Source organism: Panthera tigris, chromosome A1 (assembly GCF_018350195.1).
Source record: "Panthera tigris isolate Pti1 chromosome A1, P.tigris_Pti1_mat1.1, whole genome shotgun sequence".
Classification (NCBI taxonomy): Eukaryota; Metazoa; Chordata; class Mammalia; order Carnivora; family Felidae; genus Panthera; species Panthera tigris.
In genome coordinates, this window is record NC_056660.1 from 71,476,738 (window position 1) to 71,501,202 (window position 24,465).

General features: G+C 38.7%; 1 protein-coding gene across 1 annotated transcript in view; it reads right to left on the reverse strand.

Annotated features, from left to right (window-relative positions):
* NALCN (sodium leak channel, non-selective) overlaps positions 1–24,465 on the reverse strand; it is a 316,988-nt gene that overhangs the window by 107,667 nt on the left and 184,856 nt on the right. The window contains 2 exon segments of the mRNA XM_042979769.1: positions 8,481–8,555; positions 22,229–22,366. Coding sequence (XP_042835703.1) covers positions 8,481–8,555; positions 22,229–22,366 — 213 coding nt within the window.

Here is a 24,465-nt window from a genome sequence, read left to right on the forward strand (position 1 = left end):
CTTGCTCCTACCCAATACCTATTTCAGTCCCAATATTCTGTCTAAGCTTTAAACCTTCTAGCTACTCATAGAAATTGTCTCATAAATATCTCCTAGGCATCTCATGGAAAATATGACCAGCCTCTGTCCTCCAAAATAAAACAAACAAAACCCCATTTCTTCCTTCTCCTGTGATCTCTGTCTTGGCACACCTTGGACAATCTAGAAACCTGGGTTACACCTTGGTCTCCTGCCTTTGCTCTGCTCTTACTTCGACTGGTCACCAAATCCTACCCACTGTATTTTCTCCTCTGTATTCCACCACCTCTGTATGTTCCCTGGTCTCAGTTTCATTTAGTTGAGGCCACGATCACTGTCTGACTCAGGAATGGTGCTCTTATCATTAGGTCCCTTCAGTCTATTCCCCATGCTGATGTTGGAATGTAGGGAACATTATGTCACTCTTGGGCTTAAATGCCCTCAGGATAATACCTAAATGCTCAGCACCGCTCACAACTTTTCACCTGCAATTTCCTGCTTACTTTTCCAGCTTACCATTTCTCCCTTGATCAACACTTGAGTCAGTGAACACAGTGAACTTCAAGTGACCTCCAAAAAAACACTATGCTTTTTCTTGCCAAAAGAAAAAGCTTGCTGTTCTTTTGGTCCTGAGTGCCCTTCCTCATGCCACTTTCTCCTAACCCCCTTCACCTGGATAGGCATTGCTTGACCATCAGAGTTTAGTCTACACCATACTTGTGAGAAAATGTCTCTGATCTCATCATCAAAATTGGGTATGGCTCCTATGTGCTCCCCAAGTCCCTCATAACATCTATTTACATGTCGCTTTCTCCCACCACCTCACAAGTGACTTAAGGCAGGAACAGTATCTTGGTCATCATTATGTTCCTTGGCCCTAACATAATGTTTGAAGCATGATAGGTGAGTACTCAGATCTCAGGATTACGAAGTGAGTAGATACAGTCTCTGAGCAGTAACCTCCTATCTATAAAAGGGATACCTCATACAATCTTAGCCTGATGCCATTACATATTTGAATCACACAGCCCTCCTCCCTCACCACCCCCCATACCGATTCCTGGCTTATTATGCTATGTTCTGATTATGATTTGACCTTCAGTGTATACACCCACAGTGAGAGAATATGCTAATCCATAGATGTAAGTACATCATCTAACCCACTTTCTAGACTCACATCTCATAATGAATGAATGAACTGGTTCTCTGAGCAGGCATCATGACGTCCTTTGGTGAGGACATTGGATTAGAGTGAGAGAGCCCAGGTCATTTCCACTTACAAACTGTATGAAATTAGGCAAGAAATATACTCCTTTGAGTGTTAGTTTCTGTGTCTGTAATCTCCAGCATAAAATGCAATAATTTAACATGCAGTACCTTGCACGAGGTAGTTTTCAGTACGTGATATTTACCAGCACAGCAGTTATGTCTCTCTTTTATGTTACACTTGTTTAAACAAATTTACTCATGGACCCAAAACCAGGAAGACTGAAGGCCTGACCCAGATCAGGAGACAGCAACCAGTGCTGAGCCGAATCGCACACTCCCCAATACCCTATCTCCATGCAACTGCCCTCCATCTGGAAGGACCTCAGTATGGACACAAGGCAGACATGAAAAGGAAAGCGCCCAGGTAAGGCTAACGAGAAACATGACCCCAGAGCTCACATTTTAAAGAGAATATGTTTGTTTTTTTTTTAAATCACACTTACACGAGAGAAAAGCTCCTCTACACGTCCATCCTCACTATGCAGTGGACATCACCAAAGACCAAACATCATCAAGTTTGAACCAGAATTCAAATGAGACTTGATACCACACTGGGAAACAGTTTTGATTTCAGAGGATGGAATTTAATCTAAATAGACTATCTATACTTCCCCTTCCAATGATTCTTTCCCTGAGGCTTCTCTGTGGGCTTTTTTCCCCCTCACAGTTGAATGAATTTTATACTGCTTGAAAGAAAGCCCTTTATATCTGTCTTGCACTGAATTTGCAAAAATCATTAAAGCTGTGAGGAGTCTCCCCATTTTCAAAGTTTGCAAAAACTCCACCTACAACCTCTAGCGTCTTTGCTGCACCACCGAGGATCAAAGTCATCGTCTCCTGGAACTACTGTTCAGAGGACAGCATTGGGTCAAGGAGATTTTTAGCTTCTATGCAAACTGATTTGGCTTCTCAGCAGCCCAATTACACATTCATGGACAACCCCATTTCTAGTCAATTTTCTGGTCTTATATAGAAAACCATTACATGTCTATATCTTTATTTATATCTATACCTGTATCTGTATCTGTATCTGCATCTATATCTATCTCCATCTCCAAGGTCTGGGCTGAGGTTCAGGGTAGTGATAAGAAAAGCATGGTCTCTATTTAATTAGGTATGGGAGCTATGAAAGGATCGTTACTGCTATATTGCTTCCAGGAATCGGTTGCGTCTTATATGCAACACACAGGGAAAGCAAAAAATGAGTTTCATATGGAGCATCACTGTCATGACTTTTTAGAACATTATATTTATTTTGAAGAGGGAAAAAATAAAGCTACCTTAGTGGCTATCAAGGCACAATGTTGGTGATACCGTGGAGAGGAGGTGTGGTGGGAATGGGTACTTACATTAGAGCCTCTCCAAATGTGTCCCCAAGGGGCCCTTTTAGTATATTGCTCTGAATTCTATTAAAAAAAAGACACTTTTCTGTTTCAAAATACCTTTATTAAGTAATAAATAATTCAATGCTTTCTCCTTTCCCTTAAAAGAAGGCATATGGGGGGACACCTGGGTGGCTCAGTCAGTTGAGCATCCAACTCTTGATTTTGGCTCAGGTCATGATCTCATGGCTCATGAGATCAAGTCCCAAGTCGGGTTCTGCACTGACAGTGTGGAGCCTGCTTGGGATTCTCTCTCTCCCTCTCTGTCCCTTCCCCTTCTCAAAATAAATAAATAAACTTTAAAAAAAATGAAGGCATTTATGAAGAGACTTCAGAGCATTAGCATTAGGGAAGCTTCACTGCCACCTAGAATTTGATTTGCAGATTTCCAACTAAAAGTATTAAAGTTGGCATTTGAGTTAGCACATCTGGTCTTACATTGGGTGCACACACAACTCTCTTTTGGCTTCCTCAAGTGTTAAAAATGGTGACTGGCTCCATACTTTCTCCTGAAGAGTTCTTCTCCTGAAGATGGTCCCTAAGTGGAAGCCACTGTCTCAAAGTCCAAGGAGGTGACCAGAAAATCATGGGAAAAAGAGATCTAGGATGCTTGTACTTGAGAAGAATGTGATTCTAGGATTCCACCAACAGTTGGTTGTGTTGACTTGCCTTCCCTGAGCTTCTCCCTGAAGGGTTCTGGTGTCCTTTGCCATCTGGCAATTTGACTTTATCACTTTCCTAACTCAGGGTTTGGCCCCATTGCTCCCCATTCATCCCTGTGTTATATTCATAATCTGTGTTCTTTCCTTTGATTTCATATCTTGAATGATTTTCTAGTGCCTTATTTACTTCTTCCTTCTTCTCTTCTGTTCTAGTTTTTTCACCGTACCTTTTAGCTTTCTCCTACCCTGTCCACCTTCAAGGTCATATTTCCTCTCCTCAGCATGAGAACTGACTTTCTCTTTCTAATAGCTTTGTCTAGTGTTTCATATTTAACCTCTGTATGTTAGAGGTGACTCACACTTGTTTCTATTACTCTTGAAAAATGTCTAGGAACCGGCATTTACATTTTAACACAATTGTTTTTTGACCACAATCAGAATAAAACACATTAAAAATCTCTAGAGGCATCGCTGAAATGTAATATGCTGCAAGCACACTGTGTCTGTGTCTAAAGAGGATCGCTACTCCAGAAGGTCACTGAGAGAAGAGGTGCCTTGGGCAGAGTCTGCCATCACGTGTACTGAGTGGTAAGCCTCTGAGCTCTTACCTGCTGCAAAAGTCCTAACTCCTGTGGCTCCGATTAGATCGTCTGCTTTCCCAGGGGAAACAAAGAACTATTTTGGGTAGTTTTAATGACTGGGTTGCTTGATTCACTTCCATTCCTCAGAAAACTGCCCCTCACACCAAGTTATTTCATGAATATATATTGATGTTTCTGCCATCTAAAACATGATTATTTATAGACGAGTAATTAACATTCACAACAGGCATGACTCATGTTTGGCATTGATACAGCTTTCCTGTGACTCAGTCATGGAGCCTGGGCTTTAGGTCTGAATTGCCTGGGTTCAAATCCTAACTCTGCCATGTATTCTCTGTGTGACCTTAGGCAAGTTCCTTAACTTCTCTGTGCCTTAGTTTCCCCATCTGTAAGATGGATATATTAATAATACCTACATCACATGGTTGCCATGAAACTTCAATAAATGAACATACATAGCACCTGGAACTGAAAGTGTCCGACAAATGTTACTATAGCTATAGGAACCTACAGATTAGTGGCAGAAAGGATAAATGATGAAAAAAGGTTTGTACTGAACAAAGGCAGATTATGGAGTATGTATGCTTTCTGGAACTTAAAACATTAAGAAAATCAAACATTTTTTACAGCTTCCCCATTCTATTCTCTATCTGGGAATAGTAAAAATAGAGTATAGGAATTTAAACCCTTCAAGGCTGAGGCTACACACAGAAAACGAAATGGGGATTTCAGGGAACATTTGTAATGGAGTTCTGTAAGAAGCTTTGAAAAACAGGCTACCATTTCAGGTATTCACATAATTACATGCACGTGTGTGTGAAAGTACATACAAGTGTGTGTACATTGAGGGGGGGGTGTGTGGGTGTACGTGAGTGTATTCTTGAAACTATGTAAATGAGCCTCATCTCAAAGACCAAGATGACTGGAAATAAGGGGGGGGGTATAAAAATGATGTAATTTGTAGAAAGTAATGAAACACAAATATTCTTATACAAAATGGAAGAAAACAGTAAACATTTTAGTTTAGTGCGATAATCTTTGGTCCACAGCAATTAGTGTACGAATTAATTGATAAATTTAATAGGTATGTAGTGTTAGTCCAGTCATGGCCAAAGAACAATGTGAAAAGTACTAATGAAAATGAGTTTGCCGTTTTGTTTATGGTTGGGATTTTCAATGCTCAAATATCTCTAAATATTCAAAGAAGATACTTCGAATTGTAGGCTGGTACAATCCAATAATTAGCTCTGATGTATAGGATTTCTAGAAATACAGAGCATTACTAATATATAGCAAGTGATTAAACAAAAACCATTTTATAACTAATGATAGATCCTAAAGCAAAGCCCCGTCTAGTTTACTAAAACTGTATAAACTAAGAAGAAAGTCAGATGTCAGTTAAAATCCTGATTTTTTTATTGTTGGTTTTTCACTTGGGGTCAGATAAAATGTGTGTGTATATATATATATATATATATTACCCATATATAATATGCAAAAATATTAGTAGGTTTGAATTTTACTGCAAAAATATTAGTAGGATTGAATTCACAAACTTGAAAAGAAATTGCCCATAGATTTATTTTACTTCTTTCTAGTAAAAAATGTGGGCTGGAATTATATGGCATTTTAATTGGCCAATGGTTATTTAAAACCATATTGAACCTGGCTGTAGCACCAATTTGAAGAAAATAAAATAGTTTTCATTTTATCTATAGACTACACATATTTATGTCCTCAGAAAGAGGACATTAAAAATCTATGTATAATAAGCATTGTACACAGGAAAATCCACATCTAAATACCAGATTTGTAAAGCAAGGACTAAGGTGGCTATCCAACAGCAGATTTTCACTGGTTATGTCTAATGATATGGGTCAGTTTTCACTTTTGAACTCACTAATTACATGTTTCTTCAATAACTAGAAGCTGCATAAAGCATTTGCATCAGTGGCAGAAGAGAAGTTCCCAACTCTCATTTGAATAATCTGTCACTGTTGCTGCAAACTGAAAAGATCTGGAAGAAATCATTTCCACTATGCCCAGAGGGCCATTTTGCTTGTGTAGCTGAAGCACAGGAAAACACTTAAATCCTTCCTTGATATGCTCACAGTGGGCATCCTTTCTATCAAATATATATATATATATTTTTCTTTTGTTGACTACCCTTGGTTAGAAGCACAGACTTTGGAGATAAACAAAAGTAAAAGGATGAAATGCCTAAAGTGATTTTAGGATATGCAAATGACAAGGGAACCTTTTAAATAGGTTCTGTCTTTGCTTTCGTTAAAGAAAAAATAAAACCCAGGGCACCTGGGTGGCTCAGTCGACAACTGTCTGACTTCGGCTCAGGTCATGATCTCGCAGTTTGTGGGTTTGAGCCCGGTGTCAGGCTCTGTGCTGACAGCTTGGAGCCTGGAGCCTGCTTCGGATTCTGTGTCTCCTTCTCTCCCTGCCCCTCCCCTGCTTGTGCTCTGTCTCTCTCTCTCTCTCTCAAAAATGAACATTAAACATAAAAAAAAAAAGACAAGTCAGATGCAATTTGAAAATTCTGAATGTATAGGGCCTTCTTATAATTCCAGGTAAGACTTGTTTTCTAGCCTTAGTTTTTCATTAACATCTCAATTATTATTCTTGCAGTGCTGGGGAGCGTGATCCAAGAATATCTTACCTCCCTCCTCAGGCAAGGAAAAGAAGAGCAAAGATAAACTATTGGACTGCATCAAACTAAAAAGTTTCTGCATGGCAAAAGGAATCATCAACAAAATGAAAAGGCAACTTACTGAATGGGAGAAGATATTTGCAAATGATCCGTCCAATAAGGGGTTAAATATAAAATATATAAAGAACTTATACAACTCAACATCCCCCAAAACCGAACAATCTGGTTAAAAAATGGCCAGAGAAACTGAATAGACATTTTTCCAAAGAAGACATCTAGGTGGCCAGCTCATGAAAAGATGCGGCACATCACTCATCATCAAGGACATGCACAATGAGATATCACCTCACACCTGTCAGAATGGTTAACGTAAAAAAAAAAAACACAAGAAACAACAAAGTTGGAAAAAATGAACCCTTATGTACTGTTTTTGGGAATGCAAACTGGTGTGGCCACTCTGGAAAACAGTGTGGAGGTTCCTCAAGAAATTGAAAATAGAATTACCATATGATCCAGTAATTCCACTACTGGGTATTTTCCCAAAGAAAACACAAACACTAATTTGAAAAGATGTACGCACCCCTATGGTTACTGCAGCACTATTTACAATAGCTAAAATATGGGAGCAATCCAACTGTCCATCGATAGATGAATGGATACAGAAGAGGTGGTATATATATACAATGGAATATTACTTAGGTACAAAAATGGATGAGATCTTGCCATTTGTGACAATATGGATGCAGCTAGAGGGTATTATGCTAAGTGAAATAAGTCATACAGGGAAAGACAAATACCATATGATTTCACTTATAAGCAGAAGCTAAAAAACAAAACAAATGAACAAACAAAAAAACCCCAGAAATAGATTCATAAATACAGAGAACAAACTGGTGGTTGCTGGGGCGGGGGGGAGGGCAAAGTTAATAAAGGAGATTTAGAGGTACAAACTTCCTGTTATAAAATAAATAAGCCATGAATATAAAAGTAGACCATAGGGAATATGTTCAATAATATTGTAATAACTTTGTATGGTGACAGATGGTAACTACACTTGTGGTGAGCATTGCATAATATATAGAATTGTTGAACCACTTTGTTGCACACCTGAAACGAATACAACATTGTATGCCAACTATATTGCAATAAAAAAGAATATCTTATCCACTGACCTTCACTCACACCAACTCTACTTTTCAAAGGGTCTCTACTCTTTGATAGAACCATATGTGTATGCCAAGCATCTTCCATGTAACAGAAACTAGGAGAATGGTCCATCATGCCTGTCATCTTTCTGCCATCAGCCATATAACCTTCACACATTTTCATTTACATTTTTGGGGTATGATTATCAATGCCATAACATCCAATCTGTTTTCATACATAACTGGGCACACAGTTGATCATTTATTCTATTCCATTTCTTATAATGACTATGGCACCAAGACTAAATTCTCTTTTAGTGTCTAGAGGTCAGGCAAGTTGATGCTTAATATTTTTATGATGATGTTCAAGAGTATTACACACAATTATGCAAAATGGCAATCTGGCCCTGAAGCATTTCATTATCAAACAACCTTTATGTAATGACAGAAGGGGAACAGTCACCAGTCCAATTTCCTATACTATGTGCATCTTACTTTTACTCAAAAGAGTAATTTAAAAATATTCCTAGGATAATTCTAGAGCCAAGAAAACTTTTTTTTGTGTGGATAATGGATAAAAGTCAAACACAAGAAAATTCTGCCAACATAGACTGCCCTTAATTTATTAAACTATTTTTCTTACTTTGAAGCTAGCTCTATTTATAACATTATCTGTAAGCACATATTTTACCCTTATTTTTTTTAATTCAGAGTTAAAGAATTCCCCATACATTACTTACTTGTTTAAGCTTCTTAAGATCTTCATCAAGTTCTAAGTTGTCCAAAATAACAGCAACAAACAAACTCAGGAGGATCTATAAAATGGTTAAATAACAATGAAAAAACCCACATGCCGTAAGTATCAAAATACTATATATATATATATATATATATATATATATATATATATGTATATATATATATATATGCTATAGAATTTCTGCCTAAAAAATACACTATATAGAATGCATTAAATGAAAAATGAACATGTAGTTGTGAAGCACTGCATAAGAATTTTAAGGTATTTATCATGAATATGCTAAAGGCAATGCATATGCTAACTGAAATAATATAAAATATTATTTTGTTTTATGAAACCAATTTAAAATGGAAATTGAGAATTATTTTTTTATAACTCAACAGTCCCACTTCTGAGACTATATCCAAGGAAATAATTTGGAGTATTAATAAAAAGCTTTATATACAAAGGTGCTTGACAGACAGATAATACAATTATACAGGTCTCTATTACAAAAATCACACAACCATTAAAAATTCCCATTGTGGTAGCTGGTCTCTAAGAGGACCCCCTGGTGTTCACACTCTTGTGAGCCTCCTCCCAAGCTGAATATGGTTGGTCTATTGAATATGTTACGGAAATGATTGTGTGCGATTTATTAATAAGACCAGGTGATGAAAAGACATTGTGGGTTTCAGTTTACTCTTTGTTGGATCACTCACTCTGGTGGAAGCCAGGTACCATGTTATGAGGACACACAAGCAGCCTAAAGAGGTCCAAGTGGTGATAAACTGAAGCCTCCCACCATGTGAGTGATCCATCTTGGAAACTGGTCCTCCAGCTCTTGTCAAGTTGTTCAACTGCAGCCCCATCAACATCTTGACTCCAAACTCATGAGACATTCTGAGCTAGAATCACTCAGTTCAGCCTGTTCCAGATTCCTGACCCATAGAAAAAGTGAGAAATAAATGTTTATTGCTGTAAGCTCTTAAATTGTTCATAACTTATTATACAGCAATAAATAACTAATGCACTCATGAATTTTAATAGTATTGAAAAAATGCTCACATTACAACATTAAATAACAGTATACATGGTAGAAGTGCAACAAGAAACAAAGAAGAACAATAGAGAAAATGCCAGAAGGAGGCACTTTAGAGATGTTAATGATGCCTGCTTTTGTGAAAAACAGTCTTTCCCCTTTTCTTTGTATTTCACCACATTGCACAAACTTAAAAAAAAAGCATATGCTTCTTTTTTGGAATGGGTAATTAAAGTAAAAGAAAGCAACAAAAAAGTAGAATTTTTAAAAATATTTAATATTTAGTCCCTTTTCAAGTTTGAATTCTCTAAAGTTCCACATTCATTTGATAATCTTTTTCATCCCTAATTTATGTTCCTCCTTTCAATTTCCCTCTTAAGAAATTATTCCCATCTGTTAATATTGGAGGGTTAAGCAAGAAGGTAAAAAAGTTAAGGCAATTCAGTCATGACTTTTAAGTACCAGAGAGATTTATTATGCAAAATTTAATAGCTAGCTCTTTTCCAAGTTCCATGGGTATATAACAAGGAGAAAAAAGCTTCCAAATATTATTAAATTTTGACAGTGTATGCTTGGCTTGGGAGAAGTGCCAATATATTTCTGTTTAAAAGCCATGTCCTTTGGGATCCTACCAGAACTTAAAGAAGATACAGAATCATCTAGATGACAGATTTTTACTGATGTCACCATGTCTGCCACACCATGGGCATCTGGGCACAGATATATTAGTCTTTCTCTAACCAGACATTATTCTCAACAGGACCATTCATAGTTCCCTTGAAGTGTAGTCCCCTTGCCTGACCTTGATATTCTCATCAACAGCAATATCAGAGGAGGAATCTACCTTCCCCTACAATCTCACTCCAAATTCAGAGATGTCCACCAGAGGGTCTCCTGCCTCGAGGAAGTGCCATCCTTCACCATTTCTATTTCTCATCGGGCACTTATGCAGGCGCTGCTAGGTCTAATTTAACCAGTTTTCCTATCTCCCCACTAAAGGACAAACACGAATCTAAAAAGAAAAAAAATTTCCTCCATGATAAAAGTGACTGTTCTCCTTCCTTTTCTTAGAGCATTTCCTTTAGAAAACATGACTTTGTAGATTCTTCGCATCCCCCTTTCATGTACACACAGCACTTATTTTACAACCCAAGAATGGTTTTCTTGGGAGGGGGGTGACCTTTTTGATATATAAACACTAGCCAAACAGCACCCTATCTATCATTCCCTTCTCCCTTCTTCTGGGGCAGGGCAGGGGGGCGGGGAGCGATGGGAGTGTCACTTAGCAACCTGGCTCCACATTCCAAAAGTACCTACTTGTCTTGAAGAGATGAGAAGTTTTCTTTTTCTTCTAGATAAAGGTAATTAGCTACCACAGATGGCCACCCCAATTACCAGGTGAATTTAGGGGGAACTCTATTTAATAAATGATCCTGTCAAGTCTTCTTATGTGAGGCCTAACTATTTTCATCTTGAGAACACAGATGTAATATATATACAAGGTGAAATTGCTTTGTCTTTGTGGTCTCTTTAGTGGGTTGCCTGTGATGCCCACTGCCGTCTGGCTTAGTGATTATTCAATAATAAAACTGTTTTCTTTCTCGTCTACCTTGATGGAGATGTTTTCTGGGTTGGCAGGATATTTTATTTTTAATGATTTTCCTAACACCAGACAGATGGCAGGCTACTTAAGGACAGTGAGGTTATGTTATTCGATTAAATTCGACAAGCAGTTGATTGGGCTCCATCGATGTGTCAGACACTGCCTGGTCAGGAATATAAATATGATATTGAGCTCACTGCTATGAGGTTCACAGTTCAACTGGGTTGCTGTAGGTGGGCGGCCTGGGAGAAAGAGCACTGTGGTGGGAGACCTCAGTTAGCGACCAGACACTGAGTTTCAGGGCCCTTGTCTGTGAAATATTATGGATAAAACAACAAAAGCTCAACGAATTGCAGCTATCGCTTTTTCTGTTTAATCTTCTCCCAACAACCCTGTGGTTTGGTGCAGCCTGTATGAAAGTATGCAGTCATAAACTTAGATATGCAAAAACTAAAATAATTTTCTTGATATTTCTACACATGAATTGAATTTAGTCCATAAACCCTCCATTTGTGCTGATGGCTGAAAACTGCATCTTGCTATATCAATTCAATTTAGTCTTTCAAAACTCAGTTACATTTGAATAAATATTCCTTTTGTTGGCCGAAGGTCAATGATGTGCTTCTCATCAGGTCTGGTCCACTGTGGCCATGTGGCCTGTCCTCTGTCCACCTTCAGGGACAGTGATAGTGCTTGTTTTGGGGGCCTCTGCTGAATTGGTCACCACCTCAGCTCCTGCAGCTCCTACTAAGATCTGAATCTCAGTGACACCCCTTGTGTTAGTTTCCTAGGGCTGCTGTAATGAGTTGTACAAGCTTAGTGGCTGGAAACAACATAAGTGTATTCTATGATTGTTCTGGAGGCCATTGTCCAAAATCAGGTTGTCAGCAGGAACACGCTCCCTCTAGAGACTCCAGGGGAGGGTGAACCTTGCCTTCCATCTTCCAGTGGTGCCAGGTGCTAGTTAGCTTGTGATGGCATCGCTCCAGCCTCCACCTCTGTCTTCATGTGGTCTTCTCTTTCTTCCTGTGTCTTGTCCTTATTTTGTCTCTCGTAGGGACATTTGTCATTGGATTTAGGACTCACCTGGATAATCTAGGATGTCTCATGTCAAGAACCTTAATTTAATTACATCTGCAAAGGCCCTTTTTCCAAATAAGGCCAAACTCACAGGTCTGGGAGTCAGGACGTGGATGTATCTTTTTGGGGGTCTCCATTTATGCCCTTCTACTCTCCATCTAGTCTCCAGCTTGGGACATTGCTCTTACACTAATGCTGTTCCTATGCACTGGCTCTCAACTCTCAGGAAAGCTGAGAAGTTCTTCCATTCCAGGTGGGAACAGAGAGAGATTTGTTTCTGAGGCTCTCTCAGGCCTCCCCTCTCTTCCCAGAACTTCCCAGACCTCCAACTCTGTGCAGGCCACCCCCTGTCCATGCAGGACCTCCAGCAAGGCTACCTCTTGCCAAGTTCTGGTGAGAAGTGGGGGCCAAGTCATGGATGCTGAACACGCCCAGGTTGGCACCACTACTGCTGCTGCCCCTGAGTGTGGCCGCCGCCCTCTGCTGCACCCCCCTGCTTCCCTCAAGCTCCATCCTGGAAAATGTCATTCCTTGTCAGAAAGGAAGAATGTGAAGCAAAGTTGGAGCAGGGGTTGAGAGTGAGGCTCATACCAATGTGAAGACTGAGGACCAGAAACTAAGCCCAATCAGAGTATCACACATTTAGTTCTGTGCCATCTGAGCATTTAGATTTCTGAGAGCTGATCTGGGACAATAGGCCTCGGTGTGTCTTCTGAGTGCTACTTATTTAAGATTGTCAGACACTGATAGGGTCCAACCCTGTGCTACTAAGATATCAAGATACTAAGGAGAAAAGATGATTTTGGCAGGAAGAGAATTATGAGAACGGATTTCCAGGTGGCATGAGCAAAGACAAGGCCTTGGGAACATGTGGCTTATTAGGGGCCAGGTGAGCAGTTAAGTATCACAGAGCACTGCCACCAGAGGCCAGAGACGTAGGATGGAGGGGTGGCAGTTGGCCCAAATGCCACCAAGGGAGGCTGGGAGGTTGGCAGGTATGAGAGGGAGGCTGTAATAATCACTAAGTGATGACATTTGCTTCCTCTCTGTTAAATTTGTCCTCCCAAATGTAATTTTTAATGCATAATGTAGTTATTTTAAATTGGTTCACTGAAACAGTAACTACACAGCATAAAGTACAGTTTGACAAAGGGCTATTAAATATATAAGGTTTTGGAGCGCCTGGGTGGCTCAGTCGGTTGGGTGTCTGACTTTGGCTCAGGTCATGATCTCATGGTTTGTGGGTTCGAGCCCCGCGTTGGGCTCTGTGCTGACAACTCGGAGCCTAGAGCCTGCTTCGGATTCTGTGTCTCCCTCTCTCTCTGCCCCTCCCCCACTTGGGCTCTGTCTCTCTCTCGCTCTCTCAAAAATAAATAAAATGTAAAAAAAAAAAAATTAAATATATAAGGTTTCCCATGTAGCTGGGAGTTTGGCTTTCAAGGTAGAGAGAAGGCAAGACTCCAAAAGGAAAAGCTTTGGCTTTGCTAGCAAACTCGATGAAAGGGCTCTGAGGATTGAAAGGCCCACGCCCACAGGACGAAGCAGCTGGGAGGGGTTTGGACAACAAATTCAAGAATAATGTAAAAGAAAGTTGAAAGCTTGCTTTCAACTGTCATGAAACCTAAGTTCATTCAACAAATATCTTTGTTTAGGTGTTGCTGCTTAATTAACCTGACAACATGATGGCGCATGCAGAATCTGTATTGAAAAATCTGTGTGGAGCTCTCATATCCTCCCCAAACTCCATTTGGATACGGACTTTTAGCCTGGTCCTTGTTGCCAGGCACTGTGATAAGGTGGCACCTTGGCACTTAGAGTGAGAGGTGACCGACGACGTCTGGCTTTGATTGCCTGTTTGGAATGGAAACAGAAGGTGCAGGAGAGGCAGGGCTGAGCTGTGGCCGATTGCAAGGAGGTGAGAATTACTTTGTGGTTCTTTTCTCAGACTCGACTAAGGTGGCAGTAACCACTGTGATAAAGAAATAGAAGTGAAGGGAGGGTGGCAGCTCGGCTCCTGTTTTATTTAATTCACGTTGTCAGTGAGACACTCTTTTCCTACAGACCCGGTGCTGTGCACAGTTGGGCTGAGTGGGATGCTGATCTGGTGTAGGCTATTCCAAAACCCCAACCCCTCCACTGCCCTGACAAAGTCATAGGATTGGGGGACAAATCCTAGTTCTGAAAGCAAGAACCGTTCCCAGTTCTCCCAGTTTCCTTTTGCACTTTTTTGTTCTGTTTTTATAGAAAGCTGAGGTGATGCTTATAGGAATCTGAACCCATTACATTGACGTCTGAATCTTATTTTCAGTCAGTGTTTACCCACAGGCGCCACATGTGCTGTGCCAAAGGGTTTTCCGTCGCCAATATGTGTGAATCACAGGTGTATATTAAAATGTTATTGCTAGAATAAATAGGTTTTTTACAGGGACTCAGCACATTGATTCACAAGAGCTTCCTCATTTCCGTGGAACGCTTTTACCTTTACACTTGGCCAGTTCTAAATTATGCAATTAACCTGCTCTGCTTGATTTACTTTTTTTTTAATATTTGGATTTACATAATACTTGAATTTATAATGTGGCACAGAATACTACATCACAATTTTTCTGAAAGATGTACTTTCAGGGGCAAAAGAGGCTAATGGTCTATCCTTTCATTTTCTCTTGAGCTTTGTTAGGGCACACATATACTTTCAACACAGTGGTATTTAATTTGTTCAATGCTTTAGAAAAAGAAGTTCATCTGTATATTTTTGGGCATTGGCTACTAGTCACTTTTTAAGAGAGCTATATAACTTTCCATTATATTAATAAGCAACACAAGTCTTTGTTCTACTATGTAATATACAACTGATGTAATACATGTACGTCCTTACTTATGAGCAATACTGATACACTACAAATCACCAATTTCAATGAAAAAGTGTAGAATAACTATTAAAATATCACAGGTACCAAATTCTTCTAGTTTGCTCAAGATACTTTTAGCACTGAGAATATATTTAGTGGGGAAAATGCCATATTAAATCTCTGGGGGGCCATCCAATCTCGTTCCTAGAATTTTTATGAATGACATACCAACATACTAGTGAGATTTTTGAACTTCTAGCTTAGTGGATTTCAAAGCACCCATTTCTGGGTTCAATATGGCTCCTGTTCCAGTGTCTTAACAGGTGTTCAGCTACCATTAAATCCTATGGCCTCTCTATCCTTCTCTAACTGCTGTTCTCACTCCTTACATTGTACTGAAAGAGCCAGATTCTCCTGAGCTAAGGGTTTACTAGGTATTTGCTTTGGTTTAAGTTTTATACATTCAACCATAGACAATTAATCTGTTTTCCTTCCTTTTACCCAGAACACATTTTAGCACAATTTGACAAATTACGGAAGCGGGTGTGTTCCCCAGTATCGCTATTGCCTCCAGTTTTCTTGTGACAAGACCATTTTGCCCAGCACAACAAGGTTCTCCTCTACCGAAGACTCGACTTTTGGGTCAGCATGACTCAGACTACTGAAAGTCATGGTTTATTTTGAAAGAGGGTGGCCTTACCATTTTTTGAGTGGGTTTTCTTGGCTGAGAATGTCTACCTCTATTTTGCATTTTCTCTAACTCTGCATATAGTCCTGTCCTTGTCCTCCAAATCTTCCCCGTTCCCTTCCCACTTCTTCAAAGTTAACTTGTACTACTTTCTTTTCCTTCTGATGCAGCTTAACTATAGCCCATTAGCTGAAATGTCACCTTTAGTTTTATTTCTCTCTCTACAATGAGCTTTATTAATAATTCCTTTTTAAAAATTATTTTCGAGCATACAACAGGACTACAGCAGGCACCTGGTCAACACCCCATAATCCCGTGTTTTTCTTTTTCCTTTTTACCATTTAGAATCACACTATCCTAAGTTGTCTCACAAGCTGTGTTGGAAACAATCTCGTTTTTCACACAGGTCAACAAAAAGTCAAATGCAATCAGAGCAATGTAAAATGGGGTATGCTCAACACAGATGCACTTTTAAATGAATTCTATAAAATCAAGTTATTTAATTTACACTTTGGAATGCCATTTTTGTTAGCAAAATATGACTATTCTCAGAAAACTGCCACTACAGAAGCAAAATCAAGAGATTGCTGTGTTAATTTAAGCACTTCAAAGGTAACAAAAAGACTATCCACAATGAACGCTTAATTACATTTTCTCTCTTTCAGTATTCACATCACAGGGCTTTCCTTTGAAACAATAATAAAGGGAAAAACACTGAGCAAAAAAAAAAAAAATAGAGTCTTTCAACTGGGTAAATCTTCAATAGTCCTTATCGCCTAATCATTGGCAAAAGTGGGGGGTGGGGGGGGGGGAGACGAATTTCACAAGCACTGGGCAAACCGCAATCAGTCAGGACAGAAATACAGAATAAATACCTGGTGGATGAGAGAGACATTTTAAAGAGACAATAGATAATGGTTATGAATATGCATTTGCTATACACTTAAGCTTGATTTTCATTGTGGGCTGACAAATTGGTGCCCCCAGGGGGCGATGGAATAGCCTGCTGTTTTTTATTCCAGAACAAACTGCAGCCAAACATTTTTTTTTTTCTTATTTTGCTGCCTGGCATATGCCTGTCCTTGAAAAGACTAAATCAGGGACTCCCTGGCTTGTGCAGCACGACTTGGCCAGTGTGGATAAAAAACAAATCAGAGCTTGTATATTTATGTGGACTTTTTTTTTTTTCATTTGGATTAAAATGCTTTGTAGTATTTTGCAAAAAGAAGCATACAATTTAAGAAAAATGCTCATTTTAATTAAGTTCAAGCCTAAAGACAGGCTTATGGAATGGAGATTTTAACTTGTGTTTGGATTTTAAGGGGATGTGATGCATATTTAACACAGGCCTAGGGCCTCCATCCACATATTTTATCTGTCAATCCACAGACTGTCTCCAGCTGTTTTACTGCCAATATTTTAACTATTTCAGATCAGGTAGGGCTGGAATGAGCAGGAATCAGAAGTATTATGTGGGCCCTAATAGAAGGCAAGCCACAACCTTTTCTCACTTGCATCAGTAGGTCTTAAATCACAGGTTTTATTTGTTTGTTGGTTGGCTGGTTGGTCTGTGTTTACTTGTCCTACTTCTGTACTAGGTATAGGCTCAAAAAGGGGAGGGATTGAGCTCTTTGCCAAGCTGGCCAGGATGTAGGTTAGTACTTAGACATAGCAGTTGAGATTCAGGAAAACTGGGCTAAAGCAGATTGGGCTAACATTGTAGAGCCTGTCATAGTGACTGTGGGTTGGAGGATGTCCAGAGAAGCAGAGCAACTGCTGATCACGTTTTAGGCAAAATCTCAAGTGAACTGGCAAAGTGACTTTGGTCCCAAGACTTTTTGGGTAGTATAGTATGAAAGGGACACTCAGATTTCATGTCTTGTGGAGTGCCTTCTTTCACTGAATTAATTAGCTCGCATTAAAAAAAAAAATCATTTATAGGGGCGCCTGGGAGGCTTGGTCGGTTAAGTGTCCGACTTTTGGTTTCGGCCAGATCATGATCTTGTGGTTCATGGGTTCGAACTCCACACTGGAGCTCCATGCTGACAGTGCAGAGCCTGCTTGGGATTCTCTCTCTCTTTCTCTGTCTCTGTCTCTGTCTCTGTCTCTGTCTCTCTAGCTTGCTCTGTCTCTCTCAAGATAAATAAACTTAAAAAAATTAAAAACATTAAAAAAAATTTATAAATTTAAAAAATCTGAGTAGTTGTCCTTTTGGCTTTAGATTTCATAATCAGAGAACCCAACCAAATATCTCAAAGCTTAAAACACTTCATATAAATCTGGTCAAGAAAAACCAATTTGAGTTTTCTTGCAGCAGTGTATTTTATCTGGCTCACACTATATACAAGCAGTACGTTAAGATTCCTTAAAGACCAGAAATTTAAAACAATTAGAAGACAGAGGAGAATATTTTTCCTACATCAGGGTGGGAAAAAATTTCCTAAGCATGAGTCCAGAATAAATATTGACCATAAGTGAAAAACGGATGGTTTTGACCATGTCAAAATATAATGTCAAAAGCCATCAGAGACAAATTGAAATAACAAAATGCTGCCTAACAGAGGAAATTTGCAACTCCTACAGCAGTCACGGGACTACTATCCCACAGGATATGTAGTACTCCGACAAATGCATTCTAAAAAGACTAACTAGCTTTTAGAAAAACAGGTAAAGCTTACAATATGATTGGGTGAGTCACAAAGATGGCCAGTAAGCATATGAAGAAGTGCTCCCTTATCAACAACTACTGAAATGCAAAAATGCAAGCTAAAGGCCAAGTGATACTACCATCCAACTCATCAGACTGTCATAATCTTAAGCCTAACCACGTCAACTATACATGAGGAAGGAAGAACATGGGGTTCTCAACTGCGGCACTTGGGAGGGTGAGCTACTACTCAGCAAGTGTCAGGTCCCTACAGTGAATATTTTAGGTTTTGAGGGCCGAGAGGCAACACTGATGATGTTCTATGCGTACTTATATAGTAATTTTAAAATGCACAAACCACTCCTGTGCATTGCTCAAGGGCTGTATAAATAAAGCCTGTGGACCAGATTTGATATATGGGCTTGCAGACCCATGCTATAGAGCCATCTGGACAGGATCCAGGACCTGGAGTTCTACTTTCTGGCATATAACCTAGAGAAACACTCACACAAGTGGACACAATGTACACATGTATTAGTTGCAACATTGTGAGGGCAAAACATTGGAATACAACTTAAATATCCACCAGAAAGGACTGATAAACAAATATGACAGTCAGTCATATTCCATATATTCATGATTATATATACTAATGAACTTTATGTACATTAGGATAAAAAGATTTCAAAAACAGTATTTGGGGAATGTGTGTGGAGTTTGATCCCATTTACCCTGAAAATTGCTGCTACTAATGATCTTAAGGAGGGAAACAATGATCAAATATGACTTGGCCTCAGCGTGCTATGTGGCCATAGCAGTGAGAAAAGTGTACAGGGACATGCGTCCCAGGGACATCCATCAGGGCACTGGAGCATAGCTTCTCAACTGGAAAATTAATATAAATCTTAAAAACTAATGGTATAAACTGTTTGTAGGTTATAACCTTAAATTTAAAACATTACATATTTTTGATGGATACATATATATGTGGGAAACTACTTCATTTCATTGATTTTTAGACACACGTTTATTTTTACATTTCAACAGTCTAAATAAAACTGGCATGCAACTTATCTATGTGTGTTTGGTTTAATTGTTGTTTCTTGTTAATGTTAGCCAAAATAAGAGTCTTCCTATAGTTAATAGCATGTTAAATTCAGTAAAATATGATTTAAAACTGGACGATAGATTCATACCAAATACATCCCAGTCATTATCTGGGAGACATGGTGCGGCAGAAGAAGGAAACATTAAAGCAGAGAAGGACTCGGTCTAGGAATGGGCATCAATGATGCTTTAAATTGATCAGTAATACTTTACTTCTGTAAATTAAAAGCACCTGAACATATTAAATGTTTAGCCTTTACAAATGTATAGCTTTAAATGCACACAACATCTTATTTAAACTCAGTGTTGGTGATAGCTGTGATCACCCTCTTATCCCATGGCTAATACATCCCCCAAAATACAGCTCCCATGTAGATGGCATCTTGGAAAGTAGGTATGTGGGGCATCGTTACCCTCATTTTCAGATACAAAGCAACAGAGAGGTAAGAGAAGTCTGATTCTTCCCAAGTCACACATCCAGTGACCAGTGGAGCTAAAAGTTGAATCTAGACTTCGAAGGTTGTACTTTCTCACCTGATTTACCAAAATGCCCTCATTGCTTTACAGATTTGAGAAAGATAATGAATAAAAGAAGAAACTGTTTCAATTTATAGTTTTAACTTAGAACCACTTTTTGAAAATCACAATGGAAAAATTATAATAAATACTTTGGGCAGATACTTCAAGCAGCAGAGTTACATAATGGGTTTTCCAGATGTGCTCTGTGGATTCCCAGGGGTGCAGGTGAACCTCGGAAGTCCTTGGAAGTGCCTCAGTGTCCCACTGTTGATGGTATGTTTTTGGTCCCATAAGGAAAATTCAGACTGCCCAAGAAGTCTACATACAAGATTTAGTATTTTATTTCATTATCTCAGTGATCTTAGTACTTAGTGATCTCTGTAGTTCAATTTTTGAAAAAAAAATTGGTTTGGTATAAACAGTTTACTAGGCCGAATCATTTTTCTTCTTGCTTTCGTATTGTGTGAGACTTTCACTAAAGGATCAAATTTGTGTGAAACATCTGCCATGAGGATAGCAAACAAATGTATTGTTTTAATAGAAGAACAATTAGATTATTACTATACATAGATGATTTCAATCATATCTATCCTACCTTTAACTATGATCAATAGTCTCCAAGCTATTCCATAGTTATACAGGAACTTAAACAGAGTAGGTACTTAATAAACATTAGTTGAATTGACAAATGGGTGTGTGGATGGATGAATGAATGGATGGATGGATGAATGAGATAGACTTAAAGGTCCCAGAAGACAGGATGCAAAGCCCTCAGGGCCAATGTCATGAGGCGCAGGCGGATTTGGCTCTGGAAACCAGGCCTCCATTCCTTCTGCAGAAGGTTCTTTCCTTTTGTGCATATTTTAAAAGTCACCCCAAGTAAAAAATGCCAAAACTATTTCTATGTGGTTCTACAGTTTGAACCTAAAACGTTACACCATGTAACAATGTATCCCTATACACTTTTTGACCTATTTGCTCCCTTTCGAAAGAAAGGTTCTGCCTATAGCAAATGCAACCTTGAACACATCTAATTTCTGAAGCACCTATTTAGTTCACATTTAAAATTGGAAGGAATCTTAGTGCCCATTTGTAATTTGTTTTATTTTAGTGACTCTTGGAGAGAGGTTTGATTCCAGGAAGACATTTTCAGTGATAATGCTAAACTTCACAATCGTAGGAAATAACAACGTAGCTGCCTGACCACAGGCTATGAGACCAGGAAGACATGGGAACGTCCTGGGTCTAGCATTTACACTGTACATGATGTTGGGTGTGTTACTTAACTCCTCTGAGCCTCAGTTTCATCATCTGTAAAGTGGGAACACTGCCTACCTTGGTTGTTCCAAACATTAGGAATGAAATTATGAAACGTTCTGCTTTTTAGCAACAGCAGGGCTTTTTGTTTTTTGTTTTTTTAATTTCATGTGTTTCTGATAAAGGATAACATTTTGGGTCCTTACACTAGAACTTTTAACATAATAGAGCTTAAGTTTGCTTCTTAAATATACACACATTTATTATAAGGGGATGTACTTTGGCCATTAGAAAGACCTGAGAATTATATCCCTTACTATGTCAAGGCCATATTTCACAACTTTTTCCTTTCTGTTTCATGCACATGCATTGAAAAGAAAATTCTCCTTGTGTGATAGAAGTCAATTTTTCCCGGGTTTTGGTATTTTGTTTTCATGATGCTTTTTGCAATATTTGTGACTCTATGTTTTAATTTTTCCCATGTGTTTCTTTCAGCCACACAGCCCAGAAACACAGAGCTGACTTCTAACTGCACCCTAGGGTCAAGGTCTTCAGTTTAATCTCAGCTTTGGAATGGAAGCAGTGAAACTGAAGAGCGTGTCCCCACCTGATAAATAACAATAATAGCAGCAGCAATAATAATGACATAGTTCTGGGAACACTTAGAGATGGTTAACCATGTACTTGAATATCGGATTTCCATTATGTTTTATCTCGTGTTCCCTCAGGCAGACACTGGCGTATAGGATGGAGCCCTCCTCTTACTCAAATTTGGAATCTAGTTCCTCAAGCAGTTGGAGTCATAGAAATTTAGACTGGAAGAGACCTCATGTGGCCGGACTACTCTACACTGGTTCTCTGACTCTCGTTTTGACATTGAAAAGAGGCCACAGAAACCGGTTGATGCTTACCCCACTACGGTACTAAGATATAATTGACAAGAAATGCTAAACTCACCAGAGTGGCAAAGAGGTGATAGAGAATGAAATAGATGGCTACCACAGGTGCCCACATGTGTCCCACAGCATTTAGGGTTTGGTCCATTACGTCTACCCATCCTTCCTGGGTGAGGATCTGGAACATGGACATAAACGCCTATGGAGGAAGAGAATAGAGGCATTAAACACCAGCTCAGGCTTGCATGCAGTTTAAAACTAGTTTGTGGTGTTTGAGGACTTCGATCTCAATATTATTGATTTTTATCTGATTGACTGGGAGAACAGCCTTAATTCCACAGAGGGGAAAGAGCTGAGAATTAAAGATCCTTAAAGCCTGATATCTAACTATTCAGTGTGGAAAACTAAAATAATCACCCTGAATTATTATTAATAATAATTACCCTGAATTAATATTAGCCTTGTTAGTGGTAAGTACTGTTGAGAAAATAAAATAAAATAAAAAGACATCTTTTTATTTGACTTTCTTTTTTTTCCTCTAAGCAAGCTAACGAGTTGCTTAACATTTCCTACAAATAACTGTATTTTTTTTCTGTTGCTAAGTGCAACTTATTTTTATAGCGAATTGCATTTGATTGTCTACAGGCATATGAGAATAATAGCCTTGATTTTACTTTTATAGTACCCATCCATCAAATTATTTCAGTTATATTAAAAACACAAGACTCATTAAAAAAGAAACATTTCTAAATGGTATTACCATACCAAGAGACTTAATAAAGACAAACATATTTTCTTGATTTTATTTATTATTTTCAGGGTGCATACCCAAGACCATGAAAGAGGCCAAGACCTAAATAAATAAAAAAAATGAATAAATAAATAAAATAGAGCATTCCAACAAAATCTAGCCACGCTAAAAGACTCATACTTAGTCTGCAAAGACTTTGGCTCGTTCTATTCTTACAAGTTTTTCTTATTAAATATATGATTATATGTACATCTCTGACTCGTGTATCTTACATACATTAGTGAACAATAAATGCTTCTTTTTTTTTTTAAGTTTTTTTTTAACGTTTATTTATTTTTGAGACAGGGAGAGACAGAGCATGAATGGGGGAGGGTCAGAGAGAGAGGGGGACACGGAATCTGAAACAGGCTCCAGGCTCTGAGTTGTCAGCACAGAGCCCGACGCGGGGCTCGAACTCACAGACCGCGAGATCATGACCTGAGCCGAAGTCGGCCGCTTAACCGACTGAGCCATCCAGGCGCCCCAATAAATGCTTCTTAATGAGGATTTATTATGATGATGATGTCTGGAGACAGTGACAACTGTAATCCAGTGACTCTTTAAAAATGTCTTTATAGGCTTTAGTACAATGAAGATGTAAATTGGATTCTCAGATTCCAAGAAATAAGGTCCAGGATAATACAAAGATGGACAGGCCCAAGATAAAAAGCCCTGTTACACCGATAGGATCTTAGAGACAAAAATGAACCCTACAGAAAATCTACTCTGCCCGTTTTTTTTTTTTAGAAGATAAGGAAAATGAGGCTTAAAGATGATTGGTGATTAGCTCAAAGTCACTCTATTAATGCGTGGCAGTAACAAGTACCACTGAGTCATTATGACTCCAAAGTAAGTTCTTTTCCAAGCATTGCAGTCCATGTTCAGTGAGGTCTTGAATCTACTAGTTTCCAGGCTGCACCCCACACAGTACACACTCTTAGCAGTTTCCTTTCCTAGGGACACTTAAATTTTAACTGTTTTAGAAGTACGACATTCAATGCCCAGCACATAGCGGACCCATTTGAACAAAGGAGCAATTAATTGGTAAGTGATTCTTTTACTAGGAGATAAGTTTTTCCACCTATCCTTTGTCTATGTGTGAAACACTTAATGTCTCCTTGAGTTAATTTTTTATAACCTCATTACCTACAACGTGTTTTGTTCATGTAAGCATGAAGTAGGTTGTTACTGATGCTTGAACTCAACATCGCCAAGGACAGACAATATAATACTTTCTTTGCCAGGGCATCTAAGAGAATATTAGTCCTAACTCATCCGAAAAATGCTTCAGATTTTGCAATGCGTCATTTAACTTCTTAAGAATGCCAAAACTTATTGAGGACATTACTTTTTCCCTCTGTGTGTGTTTCTGTCACATATTTATTACATCCAAAGACAAGGAACACAAATTTCAAAGACAATTCACATTAAAAATATCAGACTGCTGTATTTTCTTCAATGAAGATGTCACCAATGTGAAAGTGTGTGTACATCCTCAAGACTCAACA